At 40.9% G+C, this 27,501-nt stretch overlaps 1 protein-coding gene across 1 annotated transcript in view; it reads left to right on the top strand.

Moving 5' to 3' along the window:
- Positions 1–5,495: 5,495 nt before the first annotated feature.
- The window catches only part of ZFAND3 (zinc finger AN1-type containing 3), a 133,672-nt gene continuing 111,666 nt past the window's right edge, over positions 5,496–27,501 (top strand). Inside the window, exon 1 of the mRNA XM_065755302.1 lies at positions 5,496–5,634. Coding sequence (XP_065611374.1) covers positions 5,564–5,634 — 71 coding nt within the window. The 5' untranslated portion in view covers positions 5,496–5,563. The remainder of the gene's footprint in view (positions 5,635–27,501) is intronic.

Here is a 27,501-nt window from a genome sequence, read left to right as displayed (position 1 = left end):
TGTTCTATGAGTCTACACATCTGTAGTCCATGCAGCCTGAGGTCAAAGAAGTCACTACACCTACAGCTATGTCAGAGTGCCAGAGACTTGTCCAGCTGGACCTTGTCTACGAGGACAGGGTTTCCACCACCTCTCTGGGCAACCTGTGCCAGTGCCTCACTGCCTTTATTGTAAAAAACAACTCCCTTATGTCCAGTCTAAATCTCCTCTCTTTTAGTTTGAAACCATTTCCCCCTGTCTTATCACAACAGACCCTGCTAAAGAATGTGTCCCATTCCTTCTTACAGCCACCCTCTAGATACTGAAAGGTTGCTCTCAGGTCTCCCTGGAGCCTTCTATTCTCTAAGCAGAACAGCCCCAGCTCTCATCCTGTCCTCATAGGGCAGGTGTTTCACCTCCTCATCTTCCCTCTTCAGCCTTTGCTGCCCACAGTGGCCTCCAAGAGTGCCCAGAGCCTGCCCAGCTGTTTGCAGCCAGCAGCTGCTTTGTTGCTCCTCAGAGGTGACCCGAAAGACAAGAGGACTGAGCACAAATGTGGCCGCTTGGTCATATGACATAAGGGAAAGCTTTAAGCATGCACACAGCAGAGGATACAACTGTTAACACTTTAAAGTTGTTTTATAACAGCGTCAAACAAATTTGAAACAGCTGTTCTATATGCTATTCATTTCCAGAGGCAATGTCTGTTTTTTCTCTTTACTTGCTATAAAACAAATTGGTGCTGCTGTTGTTTACGAAATTACCCAGGCTGCACTTATGACTTGTAACTACTGATCTCGCTGTGCTCGCACGGACATCAGAAATGACAAGATCAGGATTTTCTCAGCTAATGTTTGTGCCACGGCTACAAAAAAGCTAAATGTTGAACGTGCTGTGGAGGGGAGCAAGCAGAGACAGAAAGGGAGAGCGGTAGGCTTCCGGTCCTCATTTTCCTCAGACCTTTTGTCATTGAACTAGCAAGCACTTTCTCATGCCGCTAAGCAATTAAGTCTCCCTGACACTGTGGCGTTTATGAGGGAATTACTGCTCGTCTCAGCTGTGCTCAGAAGCAGCAGGTCAGGAGTCAGAGAACTGATAAACCCAGTGAGGTGCCTGGAAATGTGTTCAGATGCAGATTCCCTCATCTGACATCTTCAGAGTAGCTGAGGAAAGAGCAGAGATAGCTCATCTCCAAATAGATTGCCAGGGGCAGGCACCTTCCATTTAATGAAGACTGGGTTGTTTTATATGCTTTATTATGCCTGTTTGTCTCAGCTAGCATTAGACCTAGAAGACCTTGGTACTGACAAGGACCATTTGGTCTGGTATTATGAAAACGGTGGAGAGAAGTCAGGTAAAGGAAACAAAGGAAATATATAAATACCATGAATCTTTCACCTTTCCATTTCATTATATTCTTTTACCTTAAGCTCCATCTAAAAATGGATGGCTTTCTATAGGGCTCTATTTATTTTTAATCCTTTAATTTATAAACCAAGGAGATGGTTTGGAATGCCACTTTTAAGTGATCATGTACCCAGGGCAGAGGGGTCTGCAAAGGGAGCACCCATGACACAAGCTCTGAAAGAAGACATAGACCCCGTGTGAGCTGCTACACTGGGAGCTCAGTGATGTGATTGCTATTACGAGATCTGCAGGTGACTTCTTGCGTGACCCCAGGCAGGTATGTTTCACTTTCCGAGGCGGCTTTCCTCCTCATAAAATTGCTGTGTCAGTGCTTACCTTTTTTAAAAAGTGCTTGGAGATCATTTGCTAAAAGGAGCTCTCAAATGCTAAGAATGGTCTTTGCTGAGTCTGCTGCCCATCACCAGGAAATGCCTAACACTATGTGATCATTGTAACACTTTCATGAGTCTCACAGTTTATAAAAATAATTTAAAAAATAGCTTATACAGAACATCTGCAAATTTATTTTTCTGTGAATGGTTTCAGTCTTAATCACTGTCACATCTGTGTGGGGTTACTATCCCATTTTTGTCCTAGGCACCCCCTCTCCTTTTACTAAATGATGCCAAATGTTTTTATTGTTTAGTTTTTAATATTTTGTCTGGCATTTTTTAGGTTAGCCTAAAAAGATTTGTTTAATAGCACTGCAGTTTTCTCTTTTGTTTTTCTCAAAGAACCCTGGATTACATAAAGGGCAGGAAGTGGAAGTAACACACAATGTGAAATAAATAAAAGTATTATTAATAATAATTGCCTCTGGGTTAGTCATATCCTTGCAAATTGCAACTGGCAGTGTTAAGAGTTATCGCTTTCACCTTGGCCCCTTCATCCAGCCATTAATTCCAAAGAAATGCCACTCTTTAAGTTACAGTAATAATAACATCAGCAATTTCTCATTTCTAAAAATGCCACCCAGTAAAGATTCTATTTCCAGGCTGTCCATGAGATGTACAAGCGTTTCCATTTCAGAAAGCAAAACTGAGTTGTGGAGATATTTAAAACATCTGAAAGAAATGTCAAAGTCTAGACTCCAAACTCCATTCTACAACTATTTACACTTCTCCTGTGGTATTTAAATATGTTGTATGTTTTAAAAAGATGTGCCAATGAAAAGATTCTAATCTACATTACTCACAAGTTGATAATTCACAGATGATTCTATTTTTCTTGCTTTGTCAATGCAACCAGAGTCAAGAGCCAAGATGAACTCAACTTGCCTTTTTTAATTTGGAGGCCTCCTCTGAGCAGCAAAGAAACCCAAAGTCAGACTCATTCAGGCCCACGCCTGAGGCTAAGGTGTGGGCATTTCTGCCTACAGGTTGCTTGCACTGACACCAAACTCAAACTAGATGAATAAGCAAATCTTCAGGCATTCAGCTGGGTGACACTTTGCTATGCCAGCTGCACACAAAGAACAGAGATATGATTTTCAAATGTAGAAAATGAGGTGAACTAAGCACTGAAAAGAAGGCATTTGAAAGGCAGACAGCCCTGGTTCTCATTCAGCCAGAAGGATGTGTGCCAGTCTTGGACAGGATTAATTTGCCTTTTTGGGGGATTTCACCTGTGATGCTGCCTTGCTGCAGGTTAGTTTATTTACAGTCTAGAGCCTATGCTCCTAGGCTACAGCAAATCACCATAACAGCTCACCTTTATAGCCAGGTCCAACTGCAGTTCAGATGTCCTCTCCATTGCCTTCTTCCACACAAACACAATTTATTTTTCAGTCTCACCAGAGTTTAACAAGAATGATCTTACAAATGAAAAAAACTTAACTATGAAGAATATATCAACCTACTGGAGAGGAATAAAAAGTGGTGATTATTTCAATCAAGTTAAGAGTCTCTTTAACAGATTGGCACCACATGAGTCACTTTTATCATTTTATGGTAATTTAGACCTCAAGATGAGAAGGAAGATGTACAACACTTGTGACATTCTCCACCTGCTCCACTTCATGGTTGTGCACATGTATCTTAATCAGCCAATCATGTTTTTAACAAAATAAACAGCCCAAAATGTTCTGATAATACACAGGTACAACTCTTTCTAGTATATATGAAGAAAGGGAACACTTGAGAAACAATGCTACTTAATTGTCATCTAAATCTTGTAGGATTTTGCCTCTCTCTTATGAAGTTACCTCACCTAATCCTGCAGTGCAGCCCCACTGAGAATGAGCATGAAGCATCTCAGTGAGAGGTAAAAAATCAGACTTCACTGTGAGAACATTTTCCTTATTTGACTCATGTGTCACTTTCCTTAGAAACATCTCTCTTAAGACTTCAACTAAACTCAGCATCTTTCTGGAAAACACCTCCCACTTTTGTTTATAATTTAAATAAATGGTTATACCTTTTCCCAAATACAACCATTCATTTGCCAGACTATAAGCATTACACTTTCAAAGGTTTTCATTCCCTGCAGACTCTGCTATCATGTTGATTCTGATTTTTCTGCAAAAGATGCCCAGAGAAAAGCTGCAGGATCACTAGCACTTCTTTAAGAAGGATCACCACCTTCTTATCCATGCTTCTTCCACCCATAGCATTCAAGCACAGTTGAATTCTAAAGATCTTTTTCCCTTCAGATTATTCCTCCATAAGGCATCAGTACTGGACAGAGCTGAAGTTGTTCAGATGCCCTCACTGCCACGTTAAATGTGCAAATACTTCTTGTAACGAGAAAAACGCAGTTTGGGGATAATGCTGTTTAACTTTAGTGTGAATTACCACATCACCAAAGGATTCAACTTCAAAAACCCCTCCAATCTAAGAGAGCAACACCTCAAGAACCTTTCAAACTCCACCTTATCCTTACTGCCAAATCAGTATTTTTCCACATACCATTTTTCACTCGGAGATCGGAAAGCAGCTTCTAGCAGGGGGTCAGTGTTACTCTCACTTCACAGATGAAGTCAAGGTACAGTAAGCACGACTGCTAACTGGCTGAGGGCCACTTGCACAGCCCGTATTACTCAGCTCTGGAGGCGAGATACTGGGAATTCCCTTCTCCTTTCCTGGCAGCAGCCAGCCATGTGTGAGGGCCCTGCTGCAGGCCTCACTGTTTGCCACATCTGAACTCTTGCATTTCTCCTTCTCTGTGGCCCAAAACACGAGGCACAGGCCACCTTCTCCTCAGCCAGCGAGCAGTGCTTAGCACAGACATAACCCCCCAAAAAGAACAACAAAACCCAGCTTATTTCGGAAAAAAAACCCAACCGATTTTATTTCATACTGAGACAGAAAACCAACGCCTATAAAACAAGCAGGAAAGGAAAAGCGTTGTTCGCAGCGACCTCCAGGCCCGTTCCCAGCGGAGGTTCGGCACGGAACCAGACGGCAAGGCCGAGACCCACCCCCCCCAGTCCCGACCCGGCCCGTCCCAGCAGGGCTCGGCCGCACAGCGCGGGGGAGATCCCAGGGGATCCCATCCGCCGCCGACCCACTTCCGCGTCCGCAGCCTACCGCGCATGCGCCGCCACAGCCGACAACCACCGTCTGTCGGACGTCCCGCGGCGGTACCAACGCGCGTGAAACGCGCGGGTAGAGGCGAACGAGAGCGGCAGGTGCACGTGGCTCTGCCAGACTCCGCACATCCCGGTGTCTCTTCATAGGATCACTCGTTACCTTCTCGAGTCGACAGGTGCCTCCTAAACTTGTTTCTTTCTGAGTCCCCAGCCCCGCTCAAGCCCGCCTCCCCCCGCTGCTGCACTATGGTACAGGCCACTCCCAGCTGATCCGGCTGCTCGGTGAAACCATCCCGCTCAGGACGGGGAGGGGAGGCGAGGTGCTGGCGCAGCGGGGAACGCATTGTTGAGTCACGGGCCGAGCGGCGCGGGAGGGCGGACACGCCTCGCCGCTTCAGCGGGGTCGTCACAGGAGTCGGCGGGCGGGAGGGGTCGCCGCAGATACCACCGCCTCGGAGCCGGCCCGGCCGGTAGGGCGCGGCCGTCCCCTCTGCCTCGGCCACCCCTCCGCCGCCGCCCCAGTGGTCACGTCCGGCTCCAGCTGACCGGCCTGGAATCCCGGCTCGAAGCCCCGCGCCCCCCCCCCCCCACCCCGGCCTGCCCGCGCCCCCGCTCGCCGCTGCTGCCGCCCCGCGCCCCGGCCCCACCATGGGAGACGCCGGCAGCGAGCGCAGCAAGGCGCCCAGCCTGCCGCCGCGCTGTCCATGCGGCTTCTGGGGGTAAGCTGGGGCCCGCGAGGGGGAGGGGGCCGGGCTGCGGGGGGCGAGGCGGCGGAGGTCGGGGGCAGGAGGCAGGCCTGGGCCTAGGTACTGCCCTTGGGGGGAGAGGGGCCGCCCCGTTCCCGCAGCCAGGAGGGGAAAGCGGCGGCGGCGACGCTGGGGTTGCGGTGTTCTCCCCCGGGGTGCTGGGGGGGGGGTGCACGGCCTGGGCCTCCCTTGGGCTCAGCAGGGTAGGCCCGGCCGCCACCCCGCACACGGGGCTCTCCCGAGGTGGCTGCCGGGGCCGAACGCTGCACTTTGGGCCTTCGGCTCAGCGGAGCAGCGGCGCAGGGGGACGCGTCCCGGGCCGGGCTGGGGGCGGCGGGAGACCCCGCTGTTCCTCGGGCAGGCGGGTCCGGGAACGCACGGCGACAGAATGGTGCTTTTGTCGTAGTGGTAGTGGGGGTGGGGGTCGCGTTGGATGAGGTCCTCGTTTTTGACTGTTCCTCTTCTGGAGACAGTAGGGTCATCCCCCTTTGCTAAAAGGTGCTTGTGTATTGTATGTGTGTGGGGGGGAATCTGCCTGTCCCCTGCTGAACTCCTGACATCACCGGCGTTGTGTCTGCTGACTGGATTTCCTTTTCTCAAAAATCAGATGTATCATGGCAGATGGTGTGCTGGCAGACACACGTGATCACAGAACGCCCGCAATGTATATCACAGAAACATTGGTTCCCAGCCTTCTTATTTATGAGATGTTCCAAGGGTGCGTGACTCAGTAGGCTTCTTAGGGCCCATCTGAGCTCTGTGTTGTCTGGAGATGGTACCTTCTTGAGATCTTGGTGCCATACAGCTTAAGGTGCCCTGGGGGAGTGGAGGCTGAGAGGAAGGAGATGCAATAACAGAGATTGATGTGGCTGAACATTGGGGTGTTTTATCAACCGACAGGGTTTTAAATATAATCCCAGTTTTGAGTTATGGTGGAAACCTGAACTGCAATGTGTGCAGTGGCACTGTTGGGAGTGATTAAGCAAAATATAGTACCAATATACGGTAAATTATTTTGCTAATTTTTGTTTTGTTAGGCTCCCATATTTGGTCCTGATGCTTCCCGCAGCACAGTGGCAAACAAGTTGCTGTTATCTGTAAGGCAGTGCACTGGCTTGTGTAATGTGACACTGACATGAAAGTCACAAAGCACTGAAAGAGAACTTTTTCTCTGGGCTGAACTTTTTGGCTGGTTCAGCATGTTGTGCTAATGAGAAGGAAAGCTGGTGATTCATGTTTGAGGTCCTGCTTCGTGGTGACAGGAGGCTCTGAAGAAAACCCACTGCCTTTAAATACTCCACTTCTTTCATAAAACGTACATTTCCTTGGACAAACAGCTAGTAAAATAAAACTCTGCAGTCAGCTTCCACAGGCTGAGGGCTTATTGTGCTTCTCTGGCTTGAAGGAACTGAAGTGTTGCCTTGTCATGACTTAATCTGGGTCCTGCCAGTGCTTGAAGAGATCTACAGGTGAATCTGCATGGACATGCCCTTGTAGCGAAGCTGCACTGGCATGAGTTCTTATGAAGTCATGGTTTTATAGTAGCTTTCTGAAGAAAGCAAATAGTGCAAAGAAAAAGATTGATGTGCATGCAAAGCTGGAATTTTGCTCTAGGTGTCAGTTAGGGTTACACCAGCAGTGTGTCTTTACAGAGGGTAGAGTTTTCTTAGTGGCTTCTCTGTTGCGTTCACAGTTTGGAGGCCATATCTGCCCTTTATCTGCAGATTTATAACATTTGAGTTCAGAAACCTGTAACTTAATGTTGTAATTTGTATGAAATTTCTAAATAAAGGTCTATAGAGGAATAGCTTTGCATTATGCATCAGTGCAGTGATTGAGGTGAATGGTTGCTCTTGACTTTCCTGAACCATGTAGGCCTCAGAAGAGTCCCATGTCACTGGGTCAAACAGAAAGGCCTACATTATACCCAGTAGGTCCTGGTCAACTATAAAAGATAATGTTAAGGTTTGGTATTGTTTTTGTTTGTTTGTTTTGGCTTGATTTTTACTTAAAGCTTAGCAGCACGATTTGCAGTGAGACGAATGCTTTGCGCAGTGATCTACAATAAAAAAACATTCTGGAAAATACCAAGGGAAACATTAAATTTGAAGTAAGCTGTGAATCTGTGGGCTGAAGTTTACCTGCTGGTGCATAGTCATAACATAGCTCCTGAAACAGTGGTGGAGTGCAATGAGTTAACAAGAGAGGACTGTAGGTACTATTGCATTAAAGTTGGAGGGATTCTTCTTTTTAAAATGCTGAGGTTTGTATTAGAAATGCAGACCCTGTCAGTTCCAGGAATCTCTGGTGGCTGGAAAACTACTAAACTCTTGATGTTTCAAGATCTAAGAGACTGAAAAATGAACAACTGAAAGAAGGGACTTGAGTGAAACTGTTCAGAACTTCTGAAACATCTCCTTAAGGTCAATAACTAACGTTTTCTTACCTTTTGTGGGAGATCATAGAATCCATCTTTAAACTTCTGCAGTCTTCCCTTTCTCTTCAGAATGTCCAGCCTGTCGTTTTTGCTCTAGTCAAGTTCAAATGGAGCACTGGATCTCTATATTATACAAAAACTTCTTTCACATATATTGATTTATTTATGAAAAATTCACAGATCTTACTGTGTGGAAACATTTTATTCCCCACTCCATCTTCTCTTTCTGTTTTTGTATCTTAAACTTCAGTCCTTTGCAACTATCTCAGTTTTTATTGGAATAGTCTTAGTGTACAAAGGTTGGAAAGGGCGCAGTATGCAAGTTGTTTTTTTAGGTTACTTCATTTAGAGTTTATGCTGTGCTTGTCATTCTTATGATCTGGAAAAAATTCTTTCTTCTTTCCTGATTAACAGACCGTGTAATTTTTTTTCTTAGTTAAGTGGATTTCAGAAACCTTTTTTACTTTATTGCACGTATAAAAACTTCAGCTCTATGTTAATAAATACATGAAAATCATGAAAATATTGCTATATGCATATATTCCAGTTAAGTCACTTTGCTTATTAGAGATGAAGCATAATCCTTTAATGAACTTTGTGTTGGCAGTTCCCCATTGGCTTTTGGAGCACTCCACAAAGGTTTCACTTGCATACAGCTCATGAAAGGGCTGAGGTTTTACTATTACACAGTTAAATGCATAGGTGAGAGTTTTAAGGTAAAATATTCCTTGGCTGGTACATGTGGAAGGGTAAGTCAGAGAAGGGTAACGCTTCTCCAGGGATCATGAATGCTGTTTGTTTGTTGTAATAATCCAGACTGAAAGCAGATCGTTGCATTCAGTGACTTAGAAGCAAGAAAAAGGGAGAAAAAAAAAGAAATACGTTAATGGACATAAAACAAATGAATTACACTCTAGAAATGGTGGCAGCCAGCAGGAAGTTGATTGAAAACACAGTATGATTAGTTTCATCTCATCTTATTTCTGGCAACTCTAAGGTACTGTAGTCAGCTAAAACTGATGGCAGTATTGTTTGAGAACACGCCAGCAGGGTTTTGCAGGGTGATGCCATTTGTTCTGCCTTTCTCTGACACTGCATACGTCCCAAACGTGAGACATGGTGCCCCAAGCGTTGAGTACAGGCCTAATCCTGAGTTCATTTCTGAGTCTGGATTTTCCAGTTACTTATGTATCACCAGGTCCCTGCCATGCCAATCTGACTCTTCCCTTAATTTTGTTTACTAAAATTATACACTTGATCAAATGGTGAATCATTTAATGCAAGTGTGATTAGTTTGTGACTGTATATCACCAAAGCTTGCTTCTGGCTTGTAAACAAATAATGACTAATATCTTTGTGCCATTAGCAAGGCTCTTCTTTGGCTAGTCTTTTCCTTCTTGGTGATCGCAGCTGGGTGTTCTGTATGATCTGCCTGTGTAATAAACACTTCATATTCACATAGGCCGTGTGTTTTGTCCTGAATGAATAATGCCTTCATAAGTCTAAATTTGCTGTTGAAACAGTACTTAAGTAAGTTCTTAAGTAACACCTCCGAAGAGGCTTGAGTACACTGTAGAAATACATGAAATGCTTACCTTTCCCACTTATAATTGTTTTTTTCCTTTGCTTGGATCATGCACTTACTTAGCCAGGAGTTTCACCTACTGTAGCTTTGGAGCAGGTACTAGAAGAAGCAGTGAAGTTGTCAGTTTATGTAAGACAATGTATTTGCTACCAAATTAGACCTCAGTGTTCGCTGAGGTCCTGGAGCGAATAGTATACAGTGAGATAGAAATAAGGTGCCTTGGGATAGCAGTGTGGATAGTGCTGTGTGAGGGAGGGACAGGGCTTCTCTGCAACTCTATTTAGATGGCAAGAAGTGTCAGGTTTTTTTCTCCCCTGCAACTTCTTTGATTTAAATCAATAAAATAACAGTGCTTATGTTTTAAAAAGGGTAATTCTTAACAGTGCTGTACAAGAAATAAAAACATCAAGTGTAAAAACTTAATTGCTTTTATTTCTTTCAAATTTGCTCTGATACAAGTAAAACTAACTTTCATAGAATTACACAAATATTCGTAGGTCACCTCTTGCAGTAAAATCAGTGGGTTTTAATCAGGAAATAAATTTGCCTACTGTGCTCCTTATTTTGTATTTTGGTTTTAGGCTAAGGCTAAAATACTTGAATATTTTATTATTTATATGCTAAGCACAGACTTTTTTAATGTTATGTTAAATCCCTGGGTAAAAGGGCGTGAAGTAGCTTGTAGCAAAAACCATCATTAACTGTGGTGAAGTAGGTGTACTGCAAAAATAGGAAGGAGAAATTATTTAATTGGAAAAACAGCCTAACAACAGATTCATTTACTCACAAGTTTTGTTAGGAGATGCTTCAGAGGTTGATAAGAGAATGGCAGTCACTGGAGTTACTTCTTCCCAGTGCAGTGACGGAGCACTGGCACAGCTGCACAGAGAGGTGGTGGAGTCTCCTTCTCTGGAGACGTTCAAGACCCAACTGGATGCCTACCTGTGCAACCTGGGCTAGGGAGATGCTTTGGCAGGGAGTTGGACTCCATGATCTCTGGAGATCCCTTCCAACCCCTGCAATTCTGGGATTCTGTGAATTCTTTCCTTGGATTTAAATTCTTGAAGATACTGAGAATTATGAGCTGTGGAGTAATTTCTCTCTGAGGAAAGACAGGGGAGAGAAATTGGGCTTTGTCATGTTTGCTGCTTGAGTAAGAATATGCAGAATAAAGAAAAATAAATCGTGAGGTTCTTGGGATTTCCATCAGTCATGATACAAACAGTCAAAAAGTGGACTTCTTTTGTTTCCTAACTTTTCTGTACAGTGAGCAAGGAAGGTTGTGCAGTTGCAAGGGAGGTATTGCATTTTGGATCTGGGCTAAGATTTCTATTTGCTGCAGAAGCTGACCTTTAGGAATAGGGTTATTGGCACTTGAAGGGAAAAGCAGATGAATTGGATTTAATATTTTAGCAGTAATAAACTCTTTCTCTAGGAATATAAAAACAATGTTTTCTTTTGTGGCACTTAATAGAATAGACAAGGCAGAAAGAAGAATTTTGTTGTTTAATAAAAAACTGCTGTTCTGGATCATACCAGGGATGTATCCTGCCCTGTCTTTGATTTGCATGATAAGCAATGCTAAGGGAGTTAAGTGTAGGAACAGAGCAAGTGTGCAGCACTACTTATCTCGGTATGCCTCTTTCTCCTCTGGCAATCTGACATAAGGTTGTCCTCTGTTTTATAGATTTATGGCTTAGCAGATCTTAATTATTTTTTTTATGGATTTGTGTAATGATTTATTGAATCCATATGCACGTTTGACCCTCCCAGCATCCTGCAACAAGTAGTTCATAGTTTAGCTGTGCTGCTTATGAAAAAAATTAATTGGTTTTGTTTCCTTTAATCTTGCGGTGTGATAATTTTAAGAAGTGAATAAATTTGAGCAGCTGGTGTGTGAGGGTGTTTTGTTTAAGAAGATCCAAAAATAAGCCTGCTTGATTAAAACTGTCTGTTTACTTCTTCAGGGAAGCCAGAATTTGGGAAAACAAACACTTGCTTAAAACTGTGAATTTATTCAAAATCTTTATATAAAATATTGTAGAAATACTTTCTAATTATAGGCAGATGTGGTGCTAATTATAGACAGCTGTACCCAGCACCTTTTAATCTAACTGTAAGTTCCAGATTGGTCAGAATGAAATTCAGTTTCATAGCTGCTCCTACTGGTGGAACTAAGAAGGTTGGAGTGGATGCTGGGTGCTGCTTTCTTAAGCTTGCAGGAGTTGAGTAAAAGGTGACGTGTGTGGGTCACCACCCAGGTTTCCTTCTGTCTTCCTGTCAGTCGGTACCTTCTGCATTTCTTTCATGAACTGTGATTAGTGAAGGCATTACAGTTTGGTCACTGCTAATGATTATTGCAGTTAGTTCTCCAGACTATTGAAGTCATCAACTGTTGTGCAGTAGCACAGATTCATTGCATTTTGTGTATTGCTGTGTTTTACTGAGAAATGCTTTGGGTTCTCTTAAGTTTCTGGAGCTAAGTCTGGACTGTAGGAAGGTTATAACGTAGGTATCAGTTTTAAGGAACTGCTGCTATTGTTTTTAATTGCGAATCAACCATTTCAACATCAGACTTCCACTTAAATGTTCGTGTTGTTGCTCCGTGAGCCTAACATGTAATGCTGAAGTCTCCAAATGATGGAAACATTTTAACCCAGTACTTGCTTTAGGATGTTGAAATCACAGTGATGCAAAGCATTAACTCTATGGTGGATATATTTGTAGGAGATGTTTGATTTATATATTTTCATGAATGTGCTATGCCAATTATTAATGGATTTTAGAATTGTTTTAACATAGGAGTTTGTGCATAGGCCTCTTCAGAGGCAGTTGGAGGACATTATCAATGTGATATGTTTTCACAGCAAAACAGTGCTTATAGTCTTTGAAGTTTGAAATGTTGCAGTGTTCTTCCTTGTCTCATCAAATCCACAACCTTGAGTGGCACACTTGGGATCTTTAAGGCATTAGCACAAATATCCTATGCTTGGTTTTGGGCAGTTTTGATTTTGATTTTGATTGCCAATTTGATTTCGACTATACAGAAACTCTTATTTGGGTTTCAGAGATGGATGTCCCTCTTCGTCAGGTAAATCTGATCTTCCCTCCTTTTGCTCAAGTGGCACTTTATATCTGAAGCTGTTCCTGTCTGTTCAATGTTAGAAGAGCTCTCTAGCATGGAGTCCCTTCTTTGTTTCTAGAATTAATAATCAGGCATATTTGCAGTGTGAATTTACTTTACTAGATGCCAGATTTGCAAGGGAACTGAGGTTTAAACTGGGGTGTAAACATTTTTTTTTCTTTACCTATACTCAGGAAAACATCTTGAGTCTCTGAATCATGGAATATTAAAATCATTTAAGACAACTGCACTTCAGTTTCTGTTCTGCTAGCATCTGAGCAGTAGCATTGTGGTAATTGCGGTAATACCTGTGCAGAGAAGTTGTGTAAGGAAATGGTTGATGAGTTTTTACATCTAGCGTGCTCTCTGGGGCTTTGCAGTGATGTGCAGCTGGGACCACTTTGCTGTAGGCCTTGTGCCAGGATTGGTGGTGTCCTGTTTGCTTCCTGCTGCTCAGTCTGTCCGTCATACAAATGCTGTGAACTTGGGCGTTGTAGGTCAGTGCAAGAAAGAGGAATTTCAGTTTCTTGATGCTGTAAAAATTTTTATTTGCGTTTTAGTAAGTTTATTTTTCAAATGACTTTTGCTGGCATTATGTCATTTAATAAATATACGTTGGCTAGTGTTAGGTTTACAGTGTTTATTTGGTGCAGTTTAGGAAGTAACTAAGAAATGAAAAATTTTGGCAGGAGATAAAAACTGGCTCTCCTAAAATTTTAATAAGCAGTCAAACTGTGAAAAGGAGGTTGTGCGATGATTACTATGTTTAGTTCCTAGTATGTGTATTACGTGGTACTGCGTGAGCTGTTTAATTTGAGGGCCTAGTTTTGTAATGTATATATTTAACTTCTGTTTGTTTGAATGTAGAAGTTCTATTTCATTTCCAAGCACTTAAGAGATAGGAGGAAGAAGGGAACAAAATATCAGACTAGAAGCAGTGTTGGTGTTTTGTTTTTTTTTCCTTCCCATGATAGCTCCCTAGCTCCTTTGAAAAAGCAGAATCCAAAGCTATGTCTTCATGGACTTTCTTTGGCTGTGTCTGAGACCAGCCCTGTCACCAGAACAGGGACATGTTGATCTCTAATTATGTGTTGCTGGAGATGTCTCAGAGGAAATTGGCTATACAAGGTAGGTAAAAGGCTGCTTTTTAGAAAGGATCCTTCAGCACTGGCAACGGTATTGTCCTTCCAGCTGTTGGTTACATTGCTTTTTGGTCAGAGGTGCTATCTAGAAACTAGTCTAGATTGTAGACACAAATGAGTTTCCAACAAAAATTTTTCTTTACAGGTTTCAGTAGTAAAATTGTTGTGGAAAGTAGTATGATTTTATTTTTAGAAATGTTCAAAATGTTAGAAAATTGAAAATACAGTCATGCAATGAGCCATCAATTGTGCTGTAATTGATAAAGTGCTTTTAGGAGTAATCCGCATGTACCTATAACTTACCTAACTAACCTAGGCATTAATTCATTTCTGAGCTTTCAAAAGAAAGCAATTAACAATAGTATCTGAACACTTCAGATATCTCTTCTTGGCAGTGGGTCTTTGTGATTAATACTTCCTTGCAAAGTAATTGAAATTAAAGTTGCCTTGGAAATAATAATTAACTGAAGATGGAGCGAATTGACTCCTCCTTTGATTTAAGGAAATGATTGACTCTGCTCATAACTCCTGATGTTGTCAAGTGTGCGTGGAGTATTTGTGGTACTTGAAGCATATGTATTTTTGAATATATTCTCTGGGTTAGATATTATATGTGAAAGTGTAGAATGTCACTGCAGACCCTCTTGTTTTGCCTGTAGTTTGCTGGTGTAACAGGGTAGTCGGTAGTATTTTGGGCGCTGGACATAGTGCTGTTTTACTTCCTGCTTGGGTATGGAGGTTCCATGTACGTAGATACTGTGTCCCTAATGCTGAATACTGTTCCTTTTTTTTAACACTTGTCTTTTTCTTTCTTTCTTTTCTTTTTTTTTTTTTAAATACTTCATATGTTTTCTTCCTTGCATTCAAGTTTGGAAAACATTTACTGTTACCACTGTGACCATATACGGCTCTACATCAGTTGGACCATACTTTCTCACCTGGAGGTTTTCTATCATTAATGAACCATGTTTCTCTTTATTAAATTCCACGATGGTTGAGTCTTGAATGCGCGACCTGACAGCAGGGAGTGTTTGCAGGTTCCCAAGTTCTGTGCTTCATAGAGAGATGTTTGTTTTAAATCGGAACTTGCTGTAAAACATTGTTGACCCATTGACATGCTGTTTCCAAGGATATTTGTGTTGAAGGAAGTGCTTGTGGTGGGTGGAGGAAGTTTCTTTCAATCATAAGAGTTGCTATGCAATTAGCAGAGTAAGAACCGCCTGCATTACACATCTGGAAGTCTCAGGTGGTTTCGTAGCACTCTCTTGATGAAGATAGGACCCCATTATTATCCATTATTCTGTGATGCAGTATTTCCTTTTATTATTAATGTTCTCCTGTTTTAATTAGTCACAAGACCAGAAATCTTTCTGGTGAATAATTAACGCTTCCTGTCCTGCTCCAGTGGCTTGTAAAGACAGATTCAGGTGATAATATATATACTGTACAGTGATGTATATATCTATAATTGTGTATTAAATTAACAAATGTGTTGCATCATTCTTTCAAAATAAAGTAAAATACTTCGAATTTCATCACTTTAAAGCTCTTGTTACACCAGTATTATGGGTCAGAATTCTGTTGCCTGAGCTAACATGTCCTCTGACGTGCATCCAAAATTCAGATAACTGAAACAGTGGTTGCTTTTCAAACTACTGTAATTGGAAACTCAAACTAAATAGCATTATGGTGAGGTTTTAAGGAGCATAAGTGTACAGCTTTCAGACAGTATAGCAGAGGTTGCTGTAATTGTTTTTTTCTCGGTGTCCATCCTTGGATCAGTTTACCAATGCATTGCTAAGTTCTAGATTCCATTGAGACAAACAGTGATTTCGTTGATCTCTTATGCACATTATTTCTGTCATTATTTCCATTATCTGAGTTGGTGGTGTGTTTCTGGCTTCTGTTAGTGACATGTTTGTTGCAAACTTTAATACAGAGGTGCTGCCAAAACAGAATGCTGCTCAGGTGCATCGGTCAATTTTGAGCAAGCCTAAAATAGCTCTAGAATAAATTCCTTTTGTTTGAATACAACTTTGACTACCTATTTATTCTAATAATATTTCTCTTGATATGAATAGCATAAAAATTGAAATAAAAAGTGAAGCTTTGTGGGTTGTATTAGTTACTTTTGAGCAAAATGAAGGCTGCTCAACCAGTAAACTACCATAGTGAATTTATGGTCCATACGCATTTGTGCTGCTAGGGTTCCTGTGGTAAGATGGTGATGCTCACAGGGTTACTCCGAAAGCTTGTGTTCTCTGAGTAGCTGTGAAGGCAAATGGGGAAGAAGGCAGGGGGAATGGTGAAGATGTTCTTTCTCTTGGGTCTCATTGTTATCTGATTAATAAACAGTGCCTTCCCTTCTCTTATTTAGCTTTCTTGTCCCTCATTATCTGTGCAGGAGAACTTTGAAGGTAGCTTTTGCATTTTTATTGGGTTGACTGAATACCTAGCTTGAAAAAAGTAGGCCAGCTTTTGGGTGCACATGCCTTCCTTCAGTGTACAGGGACACTTACCTGCTTTTTCTAGGTATATATCTAGGTATTACCTCTGTCTCCAGAATCAGTTGTGTGTGTATTCCTATCTCCTCATGGCTAGCAGGAATTAGATGTGTGTCTTTTACCACCTTGTTGGACCGATGACCATAATTAATGTCTGTGTGTTGGTTTTCTGTTGTTAGTTGCAGGTGTGGTTCAGAAACTGTTGCTTCTGCTAAAGCTGTGTAGCAAGTGCTGAATATGGTATAATCTTTATCACAAAATACATTAGCTGGTAGCTATCATTAGGTGGTACATATTGGGCAATGGACTTGTTTAATTCACTTAGATTCCGATCGTATTAGTCAAATGTGAATGTGGATCCATAGGTAGCCTTTTCCTTTCCTGTAATGGAGAGAAAGCATATCCTCACATTGTCTCAAGGAAAAATGGTGCTTAGATGGCTAGAAGGTCCACACTGTTCATTTGCCAGTCCCCTGTTGAAACGGACAGTGTGTTAAGTACTGGGAGGTAACATAACGAAAGAAAATAATGTCCATGAAGGTCATAGTCAACGTGTCTGGTGTGTCTGGTATTCATGGGTTTTCTAGTTGATACAGGACAAACAAAGCTATCTCTGGTTTCTCAGACTACTGTGGTGAAAGTGGAAAGAGGGAGGATTGTGTGGTCTCCTTCCAGAAGGGGCCCTCTGTGAGTAAAGAATGCAGCTGAAGGAGGTGCACAGATTAAAAGATTTAATTAAGTCAAGCATGATCACAGAGACATTCTTTTTTGATTTTATCTTTCTCAGAGATTCAAGATGACTGAAGAGTTACGGGTTGATATTTCTTGCTTGCTTAAATTTTTAAAATCTCTTTTAACTTCTTCTGTTTAGCATTCAACATTGGCTTAGTTGATGAAGCAGTAGGCTTGAAGTATACAGCAGTGTCACAGCGGTTCAGTTGTTAAAGCTGGTGTCTTTTCCTTATGCACTGACACAGTTACACGTGGCTTGGATGAGTGTTCAGGGTGAGGTAATGTTATGGGGCTCTTTTTTATTAGCTGCTGTTAATGACTGCTCAGTGCTTGGTTACCATGCCTTTGCCTGAGATTCCCTCCAGAGGTGCATGAATAGCTGATCGAACGAAAGGGCCTTCCTTTGCTGTTTGCTCTGCATGCATGTGAATGAAATATTTAACTTGGCTCTGATTTCCCACAGCCTGAATTAGATGCAATAAGTGTGCTGATAGTGATTTTTCCCTTTGGTACCAATTAGCGAAGGAAAATACTAGGAAGTTGAAGTCTTTTCCCACGTTTTTCTCCATGTTATTTCAAAGCAGGAAAATGATGAGGATAGCACGATGGTGTCTGAGTGCTGCGCTACTCTCGATTTTGTTCATGTAAATAAATATATGCTGTCTGCTTTAAATGCTTAGAAAGTAAAAGCTACCTTGTGAAAATGACAACTGTGAAGATTACAGTTTGTGTTTGCATTCATCTGGATCACTGAAGATGGAAAATCCAAAATACCAATCTGCCTAAAGGTTTCCTTCTCCTGTCACTGGATGAAGGATTGTTTTTTCGCTAGGTGTTTAAAACCCTTGAACTTTAGAGCGGAACGTGTGTGCTGAATTCTTTCTGTGCTGGTAATTGAAATGCAATTGCCTGAGAAGTGGGAAGTGTGCCGTGTGAAATATGAGCAAGGCACAATCCATTGAGTAGGGGGTCTTATTTGAACTTTACATCTGGCACCCTTTCTGGAAAGTGCTGTTCTTGCCTTGCCGTGCATCGCCTGGTGTGCGCAGCAGCCCATTTCTCATGGCTTGTGTGCTGGCACGTGGTGCTGATTGATGCCCTCTAGCTGGGGCTGAGTTTTAGTGGGGCAGAGAGTTCAGCTGGCCCACACTGTCTGCTGCTGCAGTCACAGCCTTAGGTATGGGCTTCCAGTGCTGCTGCAGTGGGATGGGAGATCCTCTCAGTGGGCTTTCAAGATGTGAGAGAGGCTGTTGGGAGCGCCTACCGTAGAGAATTAACTGAGGCTGCGATAAAACTTTGAAGGAAGAGGGGAGAGTGAAGCACATTCACATTTTGATTATTCATTTAGTTTCCTTGTTGCCACTTCTCTTAAGCACTCACCAGCAGGGAAGAAATAGTAGGCTTTTTTTTTTTCTTTTCCAGAGAATAGAACTTACTATTTTGGGGTGACCTTGTTCTCTCTGTCCTCCAGCCATTTTTTACATCTGCTGTACTTGCATAAAGGCTTTAGTTTTGAATTTATAAGGGAAGTGTCAAGTGGCCAGGCACAAAATTTCATCTCTCTTATTAATTATATAGACACTGTAAACTTCTTCACGTACTGCTTTAAAAAAAATCTTGCTGCATATATGTAGTTGAATTATGACAAAGTGTTTGGACTTGAGGGAGCAGGTAGCATATTGGGGGCAATACTTAAGATAGTTGAGCGGTCCTGATAATTCATTTTCCAAAGGTAGGCTGCTAATTGACTTCATGTAGTAGAGAAGAGTAGGCTAACGTGTGTTTCAGATTAATTTTAGGACTTAAAAAAGAAGTTTCATGTTTAAAATGCCGAAGTGGATGTATACAGGTAGCGAAATCTGGGAGTTACGACTTGTGGGTCTCTGGTTACCCACAGCAGGTTGGTTCTACCAAACTTTTTTCCAAGCAAGACTTACTGCTTTTGATAGCATGTTTGGTTATAAAGCTAAACCTCCCTGTGTTGTAGCATGCGTGCTGGTTATCCAGTTGCATTTATTGTTAGTTAGATGCTAAGAGGAGAGGAGATGAGCAGGCTTTATTTGTTTTGTTGGATTATTGCATAATGCTTTCTTGTACTCCTGCACTGCTAAAATTATAAAATTAATAGTTTCTTTGAGCTTTATCTGTTCTGTTATTTGTTACTGTTAGCAGCTCCATGAAGCAGGGCGTGCATGGCTACAGAATAAAGTGTCTCATAAATACACAGCAGTTGCAAGAAAATATTAATTTGCATTTTACAGGTGCAAAATGCCCCCTAAATATAGACATGCAGTATTGTCACCTGTTAATTCAGGATGTTCAGTGCTAGAATTATTTAAAATGCCCAAATGGAATTTTTTTCCCAAAGTAATTGGGTAAAAGAGAAGAAATGTGACATAGTGTAGGCTGGGAAATAGCTGATGCTAGGAGAGGTTACAAATAAGTTCAGCCACGAGAGCCTGCTTGTATCGTTGAGGAGAATGAGTAGAAGATTGAAAACCAAGTGCTTTATCTTATAGCAGGCTTAGAGATTTATGACTGAAAAGTCTGCATGGAAAATGCTGAATGTTCACTGCTGGTTATGCCTCTTGCTGCTTGCAGGAGGAAATTTTGAGTGGGGACTGGATTAGAGCATTGGTGAGGGTTACTTGTGCACTGTGTGACCCATGTGTTATTCACTGAAACCAAATACCATGGGAAGTGCAAAACAACTCTTTGTGGTAGCAGAGAGGTACAGGCAAATTCCAGCTTTGTGGGTGCAAACAGTCAGAAGAGATTCAGACCTTATTTATCACTCATATGTCATCAAGAGTGGTGAGGATGATACTGAAGTGCAGGAAGCACAAAGGAGATTTGTGAAAACAACAGTGAAAACAATGCTCTGTATCTTAGAGCATTAAAATGTTCTTTCTTGTTTACTTATTTCTTTAGAAAATAGATTATACACTGATATACATTTTCAAGCTAGGGAGGGGGCTATTTATAGTCTCAGCTTCCTAGATTTTGCTCACTGACTTGTTTGTTTAGACTTATTGTATATTTTCAAATATTGAGAAGCTTGGGAGTGAATTCAAACCACTTGAATACTCATCCAGTGATACTGGGATGGAATATGTTTCTTTGTGGAAGTGGAATTCTGGTTTGTTCACTGGGAGGGCCTGGTTAGAAAAGCCCTAGGAGTGACACAACTGGGTTAAAAACAAGAACTCTATCATTCATGTAACAAGGCAAGCATGGTTCCTGTAATCAAGTGTCCTTCACTGAATGTCCAAATATAGTCAGTGATTTCGAAGCATTTAAATGACTTCTGTATCAAATCCCATCGAGCTTTTGAAAATGTTATGTTGCCAACCATACTTACGTAATGTGATCAAACGGTGTTTGTGGGCTTGTGGGACTGAATCCAGAGCAGAAGCATTGTGAGTTTCTTAGTGGGGTGATTGCTTAGTCAGCATACGATAGGGTTGTGCATGCTAACTTCACTTCATTGCATTTCAGATGCAATTGCATAGTTCTTTTCTTCTATAAAGCATATATACCTTTAATTGTGCAACAGTTAATACCAACTTTGAAATGAGTTACATGTTGGAGTAAGTAGCACAGTTTTACATTAAGTATTTTCACCAGCTGACAAGATAACAGAACAAACTGCTCTTTATTTAATCAGTTCTTAGCATTCAGTGTTGTAGTAAAATTTCAGAGCATTCAAATGAGAAGATGCCATAAAATGGGATGTATAACTAGCCTTAGCTTGGTCTGTAGTTTGCAAATGTGAGAATGGATCATAAACACATCATCATTTATTAGCATTCTAAATATCAGTGTGAAATGTTTCTCTGTGGATGTGGACAGAAATGTAACTGTTTTCCTTGTACATCTACAATGAACACAGTGCCATTGTGCAGTAGTTTTGACTTCTTCTTGGTAACTCTTCTGTCTAATTAGTGGTAGAAATTATCTTCTATTAAACAAAAAAATAAATTTCTTCCTTAGTAAGATGCATCACTTCACATTAAAGTATTATTGCTCCCGTGCACAATCTGCTTTGGGAAAATGTGTTTTCAGAGTGATATTGGCGCAGCATTTATGACTATTTGGATTCTGTAGCAGTATATCTAATTGTCTTGTGTTGTGTGACCTGTTTCCTAACAGCTTTCAGTTGGAAATAACTGTGTTTAGGTATTGTTTTGCACTGATAGCATCCCTGTGCTCTGTAAGAGACAGGCTTCTTGCACGAGGATTTTTAGGGCATGCGTGTGTAAGGAAAAAACTGGGAAATCCTCACTTTTATAGGACTGTAACCGTATGTTCTCCTGTTTCTGTTCAGTTGTGCAGAGTAACTTTCTCCTGCCCTTAACGGCTTTTCATGTGCCTTAGGATGGGATGTATGCTATGACTGCGTGTCAGGAGCCTTGGTGGCAATAGGATTTTCCCTGAATAGAGTGGTCAGGTGTATTGCTTTAAGTAGGGAATGAGATGGGATTACTGAGTACACTGGCAGGACTGTGGGGAGCAATTTAACTGTGGTAATGTGGGAGTGGGAGAGATCTTTAAAATAAAACTGAAGTTCAGGTGCCCTGAGTCAGCATGTTTCTCATATTCCCCTACTTTCCTGTTAAATTCAGATGGACTTGGTAGATCAATAGCCACCATTGGTATGGATGTTTAACATTCAACACTCAATCTTGCAATATTTGTACTTTTACTACCAGTCTTTGCCATAATAAACAGTTGTTCATGTGCTAAAAAGAGCTTTGCTTTCAGTGAAATCTGGACGCGTACTCTATAGGAAAGAAACAAGCCCTTAGTCCAGAACAAGCTGTAAGCTCTCAAATTCCAGGGTGTGATGTTTGGTATAGGACAATTTCAGCAGTGTCAGTGACTTGGATGATGAGTCAGTAATGAAAAAATGAGTTATTCCATCCACACCAATTCTGCTTTTATGGTTATATGCAATGTCAGTAGAATGTAAAGTTTTCATACGACATATCTTGTACAGAGAAGGCAACATTCTTTGGGGTTCTTCAAGAGCTGACTGCGTGAGTTTGACTGTTGGGGTGTTAGGTCTCTTATGCCACTCCTATTGTGACTGTGGCTTTCAGACAGCTTGTTTCAGAAGCCCTGAATTGGAGATTATAGCAGTCCCCTTTATTATTGCATTTATATTGAAGCAGTGGGCCTCAGTTCTGTTTTTATCAATTGAAACAATTAATTTGTAAACTTGACTTGAAAGAAGATAACGTGGGTCCTTGGCTAACCTCTAGAATTTAGATAGGGTAGTGAAGTTTGATCATTTCTTATGTGATGCATAGAAAATGAAGGCTTTAATTGCTGCTCAGCAGTCCTGGTAATTCTTCTCAGTGTCCAACTTCCTTTTGAGGAAAGCTCAGTTCTGAAGTGTGAAGTTGCAGCTCATTGGAAATCTGAGATCTTCAGTTAAGAAGGGGACTTTTAAAATGACAAATCTTTTCTCCTTTTTTTCCTGTTGCTGTTTTAACCTTTATAGAGGAACTTTCAAGCTTTGAAACTTGTTTTGTCAATAGAACTGCTGGGACTGTCAGGCCACTTCTTGGCTCTGGTTGAATTTAATAAAGTCTCAAGAAGCGAGAGCTCTCTCCAACCTTTACTGAGGGATCAGGAAGTGAATTGAAATACACAGTATTGTTCGTTTTAGCTTTGCTCAAGCGTTTTGAAAATGCTGCTCTTATTTGTTTAAATAGGTTAAATTTTCATGTTGCCTTTGATTTTCTGGGTTAGTATTTTTTCCTCAGAATAATACTTCCCAATGTGTTCATTCTTCTGTGCTGCAGATTACTCATGCTGAAAAGAGAAGCAGAGAAAGAGCCCAGAATTCCTGTAGTGTAAAAAGGAGGCAAACAAATACATATTCCTATTCATTACTTTTACTTTAATTTCTGTGAAAGTATTCTGGGTTATTTTGCACATATGATACTGAACAAGATAAGCTATAAGACTTGTCTTATTTCTGTTATCATAGTGGTCAGCATTTCCCCTTGTGTAAATAAAACTAGACTCCTGTTTGGTCGTTACATATAACTGATATGATATCAGTAGTACATGTCATGTTTTTTTGAGAGTAATTTATGTTCCCTGTAGATTTATTTTCAGACCTAACGGGGTGGATGGTGATTAGCAGTGCCCACCGCAGTTGAATTTCAGTGTGGTTTTGCAATACAAATGTTAGCAGACTGATTCAAATTTTGCAGATTTCAGAGGTAGTCTTCTGAAGTGTGATAGGTCTGCTGATACTGAAGTGTGGTAATGTGTTCCTATGAAACATTTCCTTTACGCAGTAAATTCTCACCAGTGCTGCTACTAGTTGAGTTGATTTGGTGTTAACAGCAGCAGGAGCCCTTATGCTTTGCAGATGTGAGAGTACCTAGAGAGTTACAAACGTTCAGTGCAAAGTGGCAGAAGGTACTCTGTAGCACTGTAAAAAGGCAACCTGCTATGTACCTTTATCCTGTGCTGATACTGTTCTGTAACGTTTCATCATCTTAGTGGTCTTGGGTGGGGCCAATTAGGTGGTTCTGTACATGGTAAACTTTAAGGCATACAGTTCTTATTGGATAAACAGTCAGTCAGTTTTGTGACTTTGGCTATATGTGAGGGCTGATGGGAGGTTAGCACTGCCTAAACGAGACAAGCAATCTCTTCGTAGTTTCCTTTCCCGTTATCCTGTTGCCATGGCTTTTTATTTTTTTATTTTTAATATTTTAATATTTTCTTAAAAAGTTCTAGTGACAATTTCTCTGCCCAGAGCTAAACTGAGATTTGGAGAGCAGAACTCAGCTTGTCAGTTAGACCATGAAATGAGGTGCCAATTCTTCAGAGGTGCACTCAGGCTGCGTGGAACACTGATACTCTCCTGTATCAACTCCAGGTTGTAGATGAATGCTTTAAATCAGGAAAAGTGAGTATCGCAGTGTTAGTCATGACCTAGTAAATGCTTCAGTTTATATGATCTCATTTGTTAGTAAATAATTCAGGAGCTATGCAGTCTGGTGTGGTAGCACATCCAGTGTTCTTATAATTGCTTATTTTGCAGTCCCTCAACCTTCAGCTGGTAGCACGAGGTTTGCCCTGCCTCTCTTGTCATCATCCACCTACACAAGCGTGTTGGATAAGTGAAGGCAACTTCTGAACAGTTCCATGTGACAGACTAGTTACATACCAAATTTAAGAAGCAAGTCAGGTTTGGATTGAGGACAAAATCCTTCCAGTAATCATGATGAGGGTGTTAAAAACAAAGGAGGGGTACTTCTCTATAATAGTCTGTTTAAGATTTGTGTCCTTTCCTCCCCCCTCCCTGCAGTCATTTAGTTAAATAATTGTCCAAAATGTATGGACTTAGTTAAGTGATGTTGGCTAACATCTTTCTTTTTCATCCAGTTTGGTATTTTGCCTTCTTTTCTGATAGTAAGACCTGTCAGTGAAGAACACTAGAAGAGATCATTCATGATTCTTATTGCTATCATGCAGAAGACAGGCAGTAAGGAGAAAGGTATCTTGTGTCTGTTTGTTTCTTCTGCCCTTTTTTACTCTTCCCTAGGATCAAATACTGATACTGGAAACATGAAGCATTAGTTTTCTTGCATTCTGCAGTTGAATGTGCAGAAGAAAGAACAGCTCTTGACCACAGTTAGAACAGTTGAAATTTTTGCCGTGGCACAGTGCTCTGGACATTTGAACTAAGAATGTTTTACTGGGATTGCTAGATACGTTAACTACCCCATCTTGAATATTTAGGAATTAATTGCTGCTGCTTCCTTTTGGTGTTTTGAGAAACACGGTTTGATATAAGTGTTTTGAGGAGGGCAGCATGAAAGATGGGGGAAAAAATCAGATAACGTGGATGCTTTAAGGCACTTAAACTGTGTAAAAATGCCAGTGTGGTTCCCTAAGGAGCAAACGTGTTGCATCTTATTGATTGTGGATGTATTTGGTCTGGATTGATTTTTTTTGTGTACCATGCTCAGTCTGTGAGAGTGCCTATGGAAGATAACCTCCTACTGCAGACTTCTTGGTCCATGTAGTGTTAGTAACCATACACTTAGTAAGGAACTGAAAAATTGATGTCTTGGTTGTTGTTGACATTCTAGACTAGGAAGAAAACAGTTTGAGACTCTCAGAAGTATGGCCTAATACTTTTTTACTTAGTTTTTATTGACATAACTAGGTAAACATGAAAAGTTTTTTTTCCTCCAAGTAGGGAAAAAAAGGAAAAGCATCTGGATTATTTTTAATAACATTTATGTAGTAAGGTTAAAATACTTTGATTTATTTTTATACCTTCGTTCTGATTGTTTTGTTATTTACAATTAAATAATGCAGACATCCATGCTGTCAGCTTTTGCATCACTAAAAGTTTCTCTTTTGTCACATTTTTTTTTTTTCAAGAGTTTATTTTTCTGTGGAAGAAATTCTTAATTGGATTGCTCATATGCTAGTTCTGTTCAGTGAATTAAGATGCATGTTGTCTTGCATTAACTTGTAAGAAAGTAAAATGCTGAAGACCAGTGTTGTGATCTAAAAGAATGCGTAGGGTGCTCTTCATCTGTTTTTTGGAGCAACTATCCTTTAAGTCTTCTGTATATGAACTCACTTGTATTGTTAGAAGTAGACAAGGACAAGTAGCCATATACTTTTCCTTAAAGGAAAGTAGACAAGTAACTTTCTTACAAGTTAATGCAAGACAACTCCAACAAGCTAGCCTCTGGCTAGCTATAGTAATGACAGGGTTGAAAAGGTTGAAGATAACTTATTAGCTCTCAGGTCAGGGAGGAGCAGATTTTAAATGCATATTTTGAAAGTAACTTTTTTTTTTCCTGGGATTGGAGCATTTACTGTAGTTTTTCTTTCTGAAAATAGTAGATTACTACATCTTTTGTTGTATTTGCTCTTGGAGATAATGGATTTACATCTAGTACGCTTTAAAAAAAATTACTTTGACACCATGAAGCACTCAGTTACTTACACCTCTAGGTGTTTCCTGTTTTAGGTCTCATGAATTCTGGACACTAAAGCGATTTAATCTCAGAATGATTACTATAGAGTTTTGACACTTTTTAATGTATGCTTGATGTGTTAAATAAAACAAACAAACAAAAAAGGCACAACCAACCAAGAACAGCAAAAACCTTTACAAAAATAGCAGTTAGCTGTCATAAGGGGAGCTGTGCTGAGCATGTGGATGAGATGTGACAGAGAAGGCCTAGGGTTAGCAGAGAGAAAATGAGCATAGTGATGAACTGCATGCTCTCTTGTGTAAAGCATTCAAAGCATATATGGCTGCAGTGTTCCCTCTGCTACTTGAAATGGAAGTGCTTGAAAGAACGTTTAGTATTTCTTAACTGTGCAGTCTTACATTTTTGTTTTTCACTTTGGCACTTGTCTGTTTTGAGGTGGTTAGGGAAGGTTTATAGAGCCGTGCATCTCATACAGGTGAAGGTCTGAGAAGTGGCAGTAGCTGTCATGACCATCATCTACTGTCATAGAAACACCAGAGAAGGGAATATTGAACAGAGCCTTTCTCTTAAAAGAAGATGCCGCTTGTAAGCGTACCGTCAGTTGATCGGTAGAGGACAACTTGTGATTATGCCTGGGTGCACATTCATGAAAAAAATCTCAACTTCTAGGAGTAGTTTAATATCTTGCATTGAATAAGGCTTTCTGTTTATCACTGTCAGCCTAACTCTTGCTCATAGTGTTTCTTTTATTTTCTTGAGGGCTTGTTTGCTTTCTTAAGTGGTGTTGCCAAAGATTTATGTTTATATTGGTTTGTTCCTTGAACTCTTTGTTGCTATGAGTTTTACCTGATTTATTTTGTTTTTCAGAAACGTCAGAAGTTGAACGTTTAACACAAACATCTTGAGGGCTATGTTTATAAGCGGTTTTCTGCTGGTTAGAAATGCTGTGTTCCTCTCAAGTACACTAAAGTCTGACTTGGTGGTTTTTCAAAGAAAAAAAAATCCAGAAGTTTGACCTCTCCTCAAGTTAAAATATCCAATTTTTTCTTCTGGGCTAAGACTTTGTGTAAGGTGGTTAGCATGGATTATTATTCTATTGCATTACTGCAGTATAGCTGGCAAGTGGGACTCTACTCCAGGATGGTTTTTGAGGCTGGGAATCGCTGTTCACTTCCTGAGAGATGACAGATCTGATACAAACTTCTACCTGCAAGCTATTAGAAAAATAACTGAAACTTCTGTGGGATTAGAATGAGCTTGCAGGAGTGTTTCTGCTACAAGTAGCAGAAGGACCTTTGTTGTTTTATTTGTTCTGTTTTGCATTGC

This window comes from Cyrtonyx montezumae, unplaced genomic scaffold, assembly GCF_038088225.1.
Source record: "Cyrtonyx montezumae isolate F1298 unplaced genomic scaffold, pur_monq_1.0 scaffold_0, whole genome shotgun sequence".
Lineage (NCBI taxonomy): Eukaryota > Metazoa > Chordata > Aves > Galliformes > Odontophoridae > Cyrtonyx > Cyrtonyx montezumae.
The sequence above is the reverse complement of the archived record's forward strand: the minus strand, read 5'-3'. Positions and strand labels throughout refer to the sequence as shown.